This window comes from Arachis stenosperma, chromosome 1 (genome assembly GCF_014773155.1).
Source record: "Arachis stenosperma cultivar V10309 chromosome 1, arast.V10309.gnm1.PFL2, whole genome shotgun sequence".
NCBI classification, from domain to species: Eukaryota; Viridiplantae; Streptophyta; class Magnoliopsida; order Fabales; family Fabaceae; genus Arachis; species Arachis stenosperma.
Window position 1 is genome coordinate 3,684,226 of NC_080377.1, and position 13,133 is coordinate 3,697,358.

The following is a 13,133-nucleotide window of genomic DNA, read 5'->3' on the forward strand; positions in this document are numbered from 1 at the left end:
AAGAATAAACTAAAAGTATTTGTTAGAGTTTTTTCTATTTGGTTTAGAAAAGAACTCTAGGTTTGTGTTTATTGGAGTTTAGGATTGTCTAGTGGGTTCATATCTTTTTATATACTCTCTATTCAGAATTACCCTATTGAGAATCTTCGAGTTCTCACCCATTGTCGGATTTTGTTTCAGATGCAGTCATGCAGGACATGATGCTCCTTTCTGAGTGCACTGAAATCTTGATGAAGCGAAGACTTTACTTTTGGATTTATTTATATTTATCTAATACTTTTCTCCACTTTTGATATATGTATATGTATATCCTTCTTAGATATTAATCTTTAGAGAAACAGGATTATGTTTTGTTTAACTTCTGGTTCTATAATATATTTTTTAACTGGTCTTTTCTTCACAAATTGAGACTAGTATTGTTATGTATCTCCTTTTGAATCTTATATATATGTCTTATTGTTTTTGTTTACTGACACTTTATAACTTTAACGTTTTGAGTGTAATGCGATTATTTGTTTTGTCATCTTTTTTTATAGGCTCCTAGCTATATTATTATCTTCTAAATATATATATGTACTTTTTTGTTCTAGAGGTTGTAATACTTTACTATTTCTGATTTGTGACTATAACGTAAGACTTTGTGTGGTAGAATGTTACCTTTTTTATATTCTATTGGGTGAAAATAGAGGAGAGATGCTCAATTGTTTTTATGGGAAAAAAAGTAAACTCAAATATTAACATATTAGCTTTTTTTTAGATTTTCTTACAAATGTACCATCCTTTTCGAAATTCAATACTAAAATGTCATTCTTTTGAAATTATTTATTTAAACAATAAAATTAGGCATCTAAACATATTTTAAACCAAATTTTTAATCAAATTATCACGTACTTTTTTTCTTTTGTACGTACCTAGATACATTTGCTTTCAAGTATATTTTTCTCATTTGTTATTTGTTGTTGTTCGTCGTCATTGTCGCTGCCACCACCATTTGGTTTATTATTATTATTATTATTATTATTATTATTATTATTATTAGTTGTGTACTTCGTGAGAGGTTGCAGACAGCATATTCAGCACCTTCTTTAATGAAGACGCTTTTTGAATTAATGTAACTTACTATTTTCGCTGCCCGCAAAAATACCTCTCAATCAACATGAAAAAAAGTTGTTTTTTTTCCCTTCATCTTTATAATGATAGCGGTATATATATAAAAGTAAAAACTGTAGGAGTCTAATAAGACATATAAAATGCGTTGGTAAGAAACCTTAAAACATCATCTAATAATTAAATTTATGTATTTAAATTACAATTCAAGTAATAAGTTCGAAAAATAGCTACTTTATAAATTTGTATATGACTGAACATTAGTTTTTACATTCATACTGCCTAAAAACTAAATCCAAACTTTTTGACATTATTATAAAAATATAAAATAAAAACTTTAGCCAATCTACATTTCATTAAGTTGAGTTTTGTTCTGAATAAGTTAGTACATACCTCTGGATTCTCTTTGTGATGAAAGGGTGAATGTCCAAAGAATAACTTGGAATCATGAACTGAAGGGTCTCTCCAATGAATGGAATACCCAATGAACCAGGAGGAAGAGAAGATCTGTTTCTGAATTTTGGGTCTTTAAGAATAATAATCCAATGAAATACATACATCACTAACACAGCCACAATACACAATCCCATCAGTATCCACATTATTCCTTGATTTGTGTTATAGTATGTGATGCTTTTTTAGAAGATTTAATTGCACTTGTATTTATAACTTGTAAGTGAAAAAATATGGACCAACATACATGTGCTAAAAATTAAATCTCTTAAATATATACTCTTCTACTATAGTACTGCAACAAACACCATTATTAGTAATCAATCCTAGGTGCCAACCGTTAGATTAATAGCTATAAATGCATGCGTGTTTGAAAAGGACAATAATAAAGAGAAAATAAAGGTTAGGGGAGAGATACTTCTTATAAATATTTATCAATATTTTAGTTTAATATTTTATTTTTATATTATTAAATTTTAGAATTTTAAAATTTAATATAAAAATATTTTATTAATTTTATTAGTCATGTAATATTAGTTTTTTAATCTCTTTAGAATATTTGTTAACAAGACTTTTAAATTTTTATCTACTCAATGTATTAAAAAAAAGTCTTTTTTCTTTACTCTTTTATCGAATATTTTTAAAGCACTTTTTAACTAAATTCATCAAAGAGTGCTCACAATGACAGATCATCCAAGAGTAGTTAAATAGTTAATCATCCAAATTTGCTAAATTATTATTTTTGTCTAAATTATTTCTGATCATAAAAAATTTAATATTGATAATTTTAATAGTAAAAATATAAATTAATTTAATATTTTTATAATTAAAATTGTTTGTATTTAATTTTTATGATAAAAAAGTTTATTTTCTCATAAACAACATAAAGACTAACATCATCTAATTTATAAGCATAAGAGTAAGCTAAAAAGTAGTTTAAAAATATTGAATAAAAGAAACTAAAAAATTAAAATATTTAATTTTTTTGTAAAAGCAAAAATACTATGCTAACATTAAAAATCAACCATCAAATTAGCAATTATAAATCTGTCTATATTTATATATATTTCACATATATTTTAAAAGAATAATTAATCATCAAAATAATCAAATTTTTGCAGCTACATAATTAATTATTTATGAATAACAAAAATTATCCTTCATTATTCAACTAATGCGTATTTTATTTTTTGTTCTTATAATTATATTTTTCATAAGTATAAATTTAATTTAATTAATCATATTATGTATAAATTTAATTAAAAATATAAAGATAGTTCATTTTTTTAGTTTTATATAGGTGGCTAATCTTTTACGTAACGGGATTCAAGAAAGAAATAGACAAGAAAACAAGTCCTACACTAGAGTATTAAAATTTGAAAAAAAATTTTATAAAATTTTGAGTTGTCATGTTAAGTTGTTAACTAATTTATATGGTAATAACTTTTCTAAGATTTCATTATATTGGTATTTCTATCGGGAAAAAAAAGTTACATGCAGATGTTAAAATTCTGACGAATAAAAAACCAATTTAAAATGATTGCGTATGAAAATTTAGCAGCACGTGATTTAAAATGAAAATAATAATTATGTTTATGGTTAAAAAAAAAAGACAAATTAGATTAGAACCCCAATAATAGTAATGAGCTAATTTTAAGAACTAGATTGAAGTATTCTAATAATAGACAAAATAATGAGGAACAAAACTAGTTACGGATTTGTGAACTTGTGAGACAGAGAAACAAAAGTAGAGAAAGTTATTAGGAATCTACACACAATGCTTGATGAAGAGAAGGGTACCGAGAAAAATTATTCCAGCAAAAAAACAAAGCAATTACATTTAATTTTCCTAACAATTTTCCATCTCAATTGCTTTTATTCCTTTTCCCTGCCATCAAAATCCATCAAAATAAGAAGTTGACACATCAACAGAATTGAAGTTATTATGGGTAACAATGATGATTGTTTTCCAATTTGCTACAATGAAACCGTGAATTATCCCAATTCTATATGGAAATCACAGGACCTGTTAAAGAATTATTTACCTATATTTATCTATGAAACCATTACCGTTGTTTTTAGCTCGCGTTTGGTATACTACCTCCTCAGACCCTTAAGTCAGCCTCATCTCGTTTCTGATCTTCTTGTAAGTGGCATTATAAAACTTATTTTCTATTCTTTTTTGGGTATTATTCAGTTACATGTTAATTTATTTTGTGACATTATAAGAGTAGCACAAAACCATGGAAAGGAAACATAAATATTGGAGAATACAAATGCATTTTAATGAAATTCAACAAATGAATTTAAAAATAAAAAAACTAGCATTTATCATCTTTCTTATTTCAGTAATGAGACTAGAGATCTTGATAGTAAGATTTGGGTACAGATAACAAAAACCATTAAATAATAATATAATAGAAAAAAAATATATGAGGTTTACCTTATTCATGTCTATTTCCGTGTCTATTATACTATGACTAAAAATTAGAACTTGAATTCACTAGAAAGGTGGAGTTTATGGTGTCTATAGCTAAAGTGTGTATAAAAGTTTATACAAATAATGTTAAAAAATTAAAGTAACAACATTATATTTTGGATAATATTTTTTCTTTTATTTCTAAATTAAAATACATTGTTAATCAGTAAAAAATGTTATTTTAATTTTAGTATAACAGTTTTTAAGGTAACATAGCCACTATAACAACCACAGCATTGACATTATAGCATGCATCCACCTAAAAACCCTAATGCATTTGTATCACTACATAATTTTTTTTCCCATTATAAAGAGAAAAGAAAAGAAAAAAACCTTATTTGCCTTGTACTTATTAGGCCAAACTAATGTATATTTTATTGCAATAGGCAGGTATGTTGCTAAGTTCAATATTTCAATTGGGAGGGAGTAATAAGTTATTTCAAGATTTTCTCCCTATACAAATTCTACTTGCTGCTTCAACCATAGCACAAGTGGGTCTCATCTTCTATGTCTTCATGGCTGGGCTTGAGATGAACTTAGATTTTGTTTTAAGAGCACCTAAGAAGCCCACAATCATTGCAATTTGCAGCACTCTGATTCCAATGATATTGGGAACTGGAATTTATTCTTTGGTAATAATAGTGGACAAGAAATTCTTAAAAAATTATGTTGAAACATATGAGTATAATAGACCCCAATGCTATTTTATATGGTCTATGGTTCTTAGTATCACAGGGTTCCCTGTTCTTGCAAACATTCTTGTGGACCTTAAACTTCTCTACACTAGGCTTGGAAAATTGGCATTAACAGTAGCAACACACAATGACTTCTATAACTGGATTATGTTTGCATTGGTGTTTCCATTTCTTGTTAATGGTTATAGAGCAATTTTCTCAATGCTATGTGTCATAGCTTTTATTCTCTTAAGCCACTTTGTGTTACGCCCTTTGCTAGAGAAGATAGTGGCCAAGAAACCAAACAAGCATGACTGGACCAATTACCAGTTGTCATTTGTGATCATGGGGCTTTTCGCTTCCACGGGGCTTACCGACATCCTCGGCGTGAATCCCCTTGTCGGGGCGTTGATCTACGGACTTGCCATCCCACGAGGAAGCTTCACCGAGATGTTGATGGAGAGATCGGATGATTTTGGATCTAGATACTTAGCACCCTTGTTCTTTTTCAGTGGTGGCTTGAGGTGCAATATAGTTAAGGTTTTGCAGACTGTAGATTTGGGTTTTGTTGTTATAGTGATCTTGTCTATCTTCACAAAGATTGTTACAACATTTGCAGTTACTCGCTACTATGGTATGCCTTTCAGAGAGAGTTTGGCTTTTGGGTTGCTTATGAACACCAAAGGCGTCTTGTCACTCATAGTGCTCAACATTGCATGGGATAATAAGGTGGTTAAATTGATTAGAAAAATGCTACATATTTTTTCTGTTCATCTATTCTTGAGTATATATAGCATTGTTAGACATAGTTTGAATAACTTAGACTATAAATTATTGTTTCTTATCATGAAAAATTCAAATATTAATGACTCTAATCATGAAAACTATAAACTGATTCATTTTGATAATTGAGCTAGTTCAACAAAACTATCTAAATCATTTGACAAAACTACCCAACAAATTATCTATTTTAAATTAATTTGTTGAACTCATCTATTTTTTAATAGATCTCAAGTCAATTTATATCTTTTATTATTAAAATTTTCAGTGCTTAAATCTTTTATAGTAAGAAACGGTAGTTTATTCTAAGTATATATATAACTCTTGTGGTTTTTTGTCTAACTCAATGTATAAATGACAAATGGTATCTGAGATTAATGTTTTCAAATATATGGAATCACAGTTGTAATCAAAATTAATCCATTTCATTTAATGACGCCAAAGACTGATATTGGATGTGACAAGATCTAAATTTGGATCAACCCATATAACACACTTAATAATATCATCAATTCATTGTTATCTTGTATGCTCATCTAAAACACCACTTGATTAATGGCGAGAGCATAAAAGATTAATGTGCTCTGTAAATACTTCATAGTTTATCTTCTCCTCTATATCAGATAAATTATCTCCCATTACTATTTTAGTTATTTGAAACTAGATAGAGATAATTTTATCACTTTCTATTATCATGGTCATATGTAAATAACAGTATACTTTAGAAATGACACTTATTTTTATCATTTTTTATATTTTTATAAGACTTTCACTTTCTATTGATCAATACACTGATGCATTTATTCTTTTTTTCCCATTTCAGCTTATAAGTGCATATGCATTCTCAATCATGACACTTAATATTCTGATAATGACTTTCATGGTGTCTCCAATAATCAACGTCATTTACAGGCCAAAAACGGCCTATAGGATGAACCTGCTAAGGACCATACAAAACCTAGGATTTCAAACAGAAGTTCGAATCTTGGTTTGTGTGCACAATCCTCGCCATGCCAGCGGAATGGTGAATATCCTAGAAGCCTTAAGTGGTATCAGTGTCTCCTCTTTGCGAGTGACAGCAGTTCAACTCGTTGAGCTCAAAGGTCGTGTCACTAGCCTTGTCTCTGCTCAACTCGAGCATCAAAGCTCGCTCGGATTCTCACAATCACAATCACAATCACAATCATTTGAGGACATGGAAACGATAGCAGGTCATTTCCATTTCTTTGCACAAGTGCATAGCGGCAACCATGCTGAAACCAGCATGATCATGTCACCTTTCGCAACAATTAACCGTGACATATACAATCTAGCAATGGAGAAACAAGCATCATTGGTACTCCTTCCTTTTCACAAGCACTGGAGCTCCGAAGGCAACCTAGAAGTAACCAAAGAAGTGTTTAGCGAGATAAACCAGAATGTGATGAAAGATGCGCCATGCTCCGTGGGGATCTTCGTTGATCGCGGCCTTAATTCATTGTTGAATGCCAATTTGCACATCATCATGTTATTCATTGGGGGTCCTGATGATCGCGAAGCCTTGGCGATTGCGTGGAGGATGGCAGGACACCATAGGATACAACTCACTATGGTGAGGATTATTTTGTGTGGCAAGGCTGCAATGGAGGATCAAAAAAAGGAATCTGGCCATGAGGAACTACTATCAGCAGTGCTAGATAAGAATAAGGAACGAGAGTTGGATGATAGCTGTGTGAATAATTTTAGGATTATGGGAGTGAACAATAAGGATACAATAAAGTATGAAGAGAGATATGTGGAAAGTGATGATGATATCCCTAGAGTGGTTAATGAATTTGATCAAAGGCGTTATGATTTATATGTTTTGGGACAAGGGAAAGGTAGGCACTCAAGGGTGTTGTCTGAAATGTTGGATTGGACTGATTTCCCTGAACTAGGTGTTATTGGGGACTTAGTGGCATCAAATAGCTTTGGTTCCTACTCTTCTGTGCTTGTTGTACAGCAATATGGGTATGGAGGAATGGAATTTGGTAAAAATTATGTGAACAACCCTAGTTGTCATCCTCCTATTTGCAAACCACCTTCAAGGACAAGATCATTAAGTAGAATGTTTTGAAGAAAGAATAACATCAAGTATGTATAGGTTCTGAATTCTGATTTGGAAGTGAGAGAGATTGATTTGTGTGGACTAATTGCTTGTACTGCTAAGCATGTATACAAACCAACCCAGTTTCTTGCTTACATGCATGACCATACCATTTTTAGAGCAAAATCTAAGTAAATACTGACTTACTAATTGATTTGTTTTTATTGAAATTTTACTTCACTCCCAATGATTTGTGTTCAACAATCACCAAATGCACCTAATATATTTAGAGCCCATTTGGAAAGTAGTAGAAGCTATTTTGTTTTACTTTTGAATTATCCTAAAAAATTAATTCATAACTTTTTAAAGAAGTAGAAATATACGACTTCTCCTCGATGAGTCATTATATCACTCTCGTAAAAAAATATTTTCTCTTTCTGCTTGAAATACTGGCCTTCTACCACTATTTTCACCTGCTAGGAGTACTAGCCTTCTACCACTATTTTCACGTAATGATTCATCTGCTGAAAGTATTGACCCTCCAGTATTTTTTTTTATCATTTTATCACTCTATTTTTATTATTAAATTTGTATTTAACGTGGTATGAAATCTCAGTTTTAATTTTATTTTTTCACATATGATTTTATTTTTATATAGCTTGCTATTATTTTTATAGTTAATTATAGCAAGTTATTGACCCCAATAAAGGAGGAGGGAGTTCTAATAGGAGTTAAAAAAAAATAAAAAACAGCAACAAAATATACATTGACACACATTTTTACATTTGTTTTTATTTTCACTACCATATTATACACAATAATTTCTTTAGCATTGCCATCAAGATTATTGTGAATTAGAATTTTATTACTATTCACCACATACAAAAACACCCTTATGGGTGAGGTAAAGTAGAAAAACCAGTTTTTAATAATATTACGTGGGAAACCTAATGTTGAAAGTGCTAGAAAAATGGAATTAATCAGAGAACAAATAAAAAATCAATTGCCTAATTGATTGTAATCTTAGTGATTAGGTTAGGTAAAATCAACATTCAATATTGAAAAGTATTTGTTATCATCATTATTTTAATATCTATTTTTTTGTATAAAAAAATTATATTTTTTGAGTTATTTATCCAAATGTTATAACTTTAAAATAAGTACTTCTATAACTAAAAATTCAAACACAAAATAACTTATTTATAAGCTGCTATTAATAAAAGTCCTTAATATAGTAGAATACATCAATTATTATCCTAGACATTTGCTATAGTCTAGACTAGGCACACTACTAACATTTGTTTCAGTTTTGACTACATACTTTTCCTAGCATCCGTACTATAGGTTAGAATTTCAATTTCATAGCATTGGAAACCATAAAATTATATACTCCAAAGAGCTAAAAACTAAGAGAGACATGACCTAAGACTAATCAAATAAACACATAATACATACTAAATATGACTACTAGAATTCTGCATCACTGTATATATGTATACTAAGAATATTCATGCATGGATTAAATAGTGAAATATCTAATCCATTGGTATACATCATTCTCATCCAATATTAAAAAGGTTTAACTATAAATTGACTAAACTATGCATTTAATTATGTAGCCGACCCTAAGAGGGTTGTTTGCGAGCTGGCATTTTGGAGGGATGGGAAGAGTAGGAAAAGAAGGGGATTGTAATGTAAAAAATTTAAAGTTTAACACTACAAGCCTTTCCTTTCCTTCCCTTTTTCCCGCAAAACCCCAACTCAGAAACAACCCTAATAGGATAAGCCTTTGTTGTTGTTGTATTCTAATCTATTAGGCTACATTTGGAAGGGAAACTAAGACTCGAAAACAGAGACTAAATTAAGTCTTTGTACTGTGTTTGATGTAAAATGTACTGAACTGAGTTTTGTCTCCATATTATATTTAGTTTAACATAAATACGGAGATTAAAAGGTAGATTTGAAATTTGAAAAGTTAAATAAAGGTATTTTTGAGAGGAAATGTTATTAAAGTTTCTATCTCCATTCCCAAAAATTTCAGCCCCCTGTGTTCCCATTTTCTGGAAGTACTAAAGGGAATTTTGTATTCTGGAACTTAAATTTTAGTTCCAGTCTTGGGCCACCAAACACAATACTAAGTCCCAATCCCAGTCTCTGGAAACAAATACTACCTTAAAAAAGTAGCAAAGTAGTACAAAGGTAAACCACAATGTAAGCCCATTGGCTTTTACCTCTTTTGTGCTTTTCTCCTTCTAGCCTGTGCTTTTTGCCATTTTTTTCTCGGAACCAGTTTACTCTTTGGTCTCAATTTCAACTCAGGTGAAAATTTGTAATTTGGATCTCTCATACGTGCTTGTATGTCCTTGAAAAACTGCATATTCAATTGTTTAGGCCCTCCTTGTCGAAGCTCTGCATACTCTGGACCTGAAACGACATTCTCAAATGCTCCAATAAGAATGTCCAAGTCACTCATTACTTCCCATACATTGGTGTACCTCCCATCGGGACCTTTCTTTAGTTTCTTGAGAGCATTCTCAACAGCGATCTTCCGAGCTTGCTTTCCTGGTGACAACTCTTCCGGTTCTTGTTCGGCTTTCAACATCTCTGAGATGGTTCTATATTTCGGCATTTCATCAAACTCAAACAATTTATCTATGTACTTATCACTTTTTTCATTTGGATAAGCTTCTGTAGGAATGTCATCATCACTGTCCATTTCATCACCAGTCCACAGCGTCTTCTCTTCATCGGTGTCAGACCAAACACTTCTTAACTCATCACTGTCATCGGCATCGATCAGATCTGCGTGTTCTTTAGCTTGCTGTCTTGCCTTCCTAATCTCTTTATCAAGATGACTCTTTGAGTCATTTTCTTCATCAGTTTCATCTTCGCTTCCTGTCCATAGAGTGTTATCTTCATCCATCTCCTTCGCCCAGGCTTTCCTGAAATCTGCACTCCCTGGTTTTCTGCTGCTAAAGAGATCATAACCTTTGCGTCCACCTCGAGCATATGTTCTAATTGCTGGAAATACAGATCATTAGTTAAACAGAACAAAATAGTGAATAGATTTATCAATGTAACACAACAAAAAAGAATAATAAATAAATAATCATGGATAAAAAAAAGGAACTCATTTCATCTTTCATAAAATCTCATCTTTCATAGTACAACCAGAACCAGTATCAAGGTCCAAGGAGGACCCCTCTTGAGGAATTATTTGTCTTTGTTTTCCATAACACGAAAGGTATATGGATATTCATGCTTTGTCATCTTTTATTTAGGGACAAGATAATATCATGGTCTGAGGAGGAAAACAAATTCCTAGGCAAGGGATCAAGTTTAATCCTGCTTACAAATTATTTGGGATTTCTATCATTAAATATGGTAGACACGTTGCCAAAGAAAAAGTATATAAATGCATACAGTATTATCTATTATCTCTTTGTCACTCTTACATAATTATTATAAGCTATTATAGGAACTTTCAATAATAACTTATAGTCAAGAATTAAGAAGCTCTTCAACATTTTCTAGTGACTTAGTAGGTCATTTAAACAAGTTCGAGATCAAATTGAGTCTTCTAAACAATTTCAGTGAAGTAAAGAAAAGAAAATCAATGTTTTAGGGCAGTCCCTTTTTATTCGTTATGTTTGCACAATACCTGAATTTTTTAGTCCACAATTTATCGACTTTCTACCAAAAGAAAAAACCTTAAAAGATGCACAATATATAGCAAAACAATGCAAATCTTCCATGGAAATCAATGAGATATGTTCTTAATCACAAAATTCTAAAACTGAAGAAAATAAAGAAGCATTTAGTTAGTGATCCTCCAAATACAAATTTAAAAATTGTAAGCCAGAACTTCTACATTCTTTCAAAAATTTAATCATGAATATACAAATTGCTACATATAGTAATTAACTACTGCCATCCAGTCGAAGTGAACAGGAATTAAGAATTTTATCAGTGGGAGATTGTGAATCTAACCTTGAAAATTCATCACATAGCCACTACTAAAACAACCTTTTAAAACACCTGGAGCTGAATCATAAAATACTTTGGACCTGGAAAGACCAAAAGAGCAACACATATGTGACACTCAACCAATATTTCACCGAAACACAAATGTATAAATAATTATCCATCAAAAAAGTCAGAATAAAACCCACCTTTGAGAGACCGGCACCGAATGTGACTTCGCAACCCTTACTACTGACAGAAAGAGGCCAGTGTAGGATCGTGATCTCCACCCCATCGGAACAAACTAACTGCTCTAACGCATTACCGCCTCTTTTTCCAAGTTCTTAATAATGCTTCTCCTGATGTTAACAAAAATTAACAATTTCTATTACTCTACTACACAATTTGGTGCTATATATACATAGGTCTCAAGCATACCAAACTACAATGTTCTTACAACTATTTTCTTTCTAAAAAAATTAGAAGAACAATCAACATCACTGAGCTAGATATATGCAAGGCATCAAAAGGAAGGGAAAACATGAGTGCATTCTATCATTCACCAGACCAGACCCATCGTTATTTGGAAGCATAAATGTGGCATTTCATCAAACAGTTTGAGGGCATAAAAATTAAAACCAAAAACAATAATAAAGACAGAGACAAGGAAGCGTGAGTAATAATGCAAACAAAGCAAATTGGGAAAACGAAGGGCAAGGAAAAAACAAAGAGGAATCAGAACGATTGGAGCAAATAACTCACCCGGAACAAACAAGTCAAGGTCTACCATGTAGTTGGAAAGGATGGTAATTAGAATATCCCCCTCCTATCAATGAAAAGCTTTATCATTAAGTAGTTCGAAATTTTGCAAGCTAAATATAATTCCGTAGTTGTGGTTCAATGTAAAGCTGTTTTCATGCACAAATACTCTTGACCCAATGATTGAGAGAGCCAACCCTGTTCAGCGGATTGAGAATCACCAGGTTTGTGTGTGACAGTGTTACTGCTTGGGTATATGCAGGGGGATCGGTCATGGGATATTCATTTCATTTGTATTGGCGGTTCGGTCCGGTTCGGTTTAGTGTGATTTGGTTCAATGAAAAATTTGAGAGTAAACCACAAACATGTCACCAATTATCAAATTGGAGACAAAAAATAACTCTCCAAATAATCTTAAAATAATTTAAAAATCAAGAAAAATATTAAGTCGTTAAATATTCTCAAATAAAACTCTAGAAGTTGAATTTTGATGTGATTTTTTATTTTTCGTAACTATGATCGAAAAATAAAATATTTTTATCTTTATACTTTGGTAATTTTATATTAAGTAAATATTTTTGTGAATGGTCAAAAACATTTTTAAAATTGATCAAAAAAAAATATAAAGATCAAAATTTTAGTTCTAATTTTTGTATGTGCTTTCTAAATAATTAATTAATTATATAACCACTCTTACAAAATTTCGAATCAAATACACTAACAATTTGCTTATAAAGAATTTATATTTTTTGCTTATTTTGTACCATTTGAAAATATTTTAATGATATTTTCGCGGTTAACTTTTTAACGTTAACGTTAAATAACTTGAAAATATCACATAAGGATATAAATT

General features: G+C 30.8%; 3 protein-coding genes across 3 annotated transcripts in view; 1 reads left to right on the top strand and 2 right to left on the bottom strand.

Annotated features, from left to right (window-relative positions):
* Nucleotides 1-1,697, bottom strand: part of LOC130973830 (cucurbitadienol 11-hydroxylase-like) — a 28,983-nt gene extending 27,286 nt beyond the window's left edge. The window contains exon 1 of the mRNA XM_057898508.1: nucleotides 1,501-1,697. Coding sequence (XP_057754491.1) covers nucleotides 1,501-1,697 — 197 coding nt within the window. The remainder of the gene's footprint in view (nucleotides 1-1,500) is intronic.
* Nucleotides 1,698-4,554: 2,857 nt separating this feature from the next.
* On the top strand, nucleotides 4,555-7,588 carry LOC130973838 (cation/H(+) antiporter 15-like). Its single transcript, XM_057898519.1, has 2 exons — nucleotides 4,555-5,442; nucleotides 6,317-7,588. The coding sequence occupies exons 1-2, from the start codon at nucleotides 4,555-4,557 to the stop codon at nucleotides 7,586-7,588; spliced, it is 2,160 nt and encodes a 719-aa protein (XP_057754502.1).
* Nucleotides 7,589-8,788: 1,200 nt separating this feature from the next.
* On the bottom strand, nucleotides 8,789-12,517 carry LOC130962123 (uncharacterized). Its single transcript, XM_057888221.1, has 4 exons — nucleotides 12,284-12,517; nucleotides 11,731-11,880; nucleotides 11,549-11,625; nucleotides 8,789-10,579 (listed from the first exon to the last, which is right to left on the bottom strand). Exons 2-4 carry the CDS (start codon nucleotides 11,814-11,816, stop codon nucleotides 9,786-9,788), a joined length of 957 nt encoding a protein of 318 aa, XP_057744204.1. The 5' UTR covers nucleotides 11,817-11,880; nucleotides 12,284-12,517; the 3' UTR covers nucleotides 8,789-9,785.
* Nucleotides 12,518-13,133: the final 616 nt, after the last annotated feature.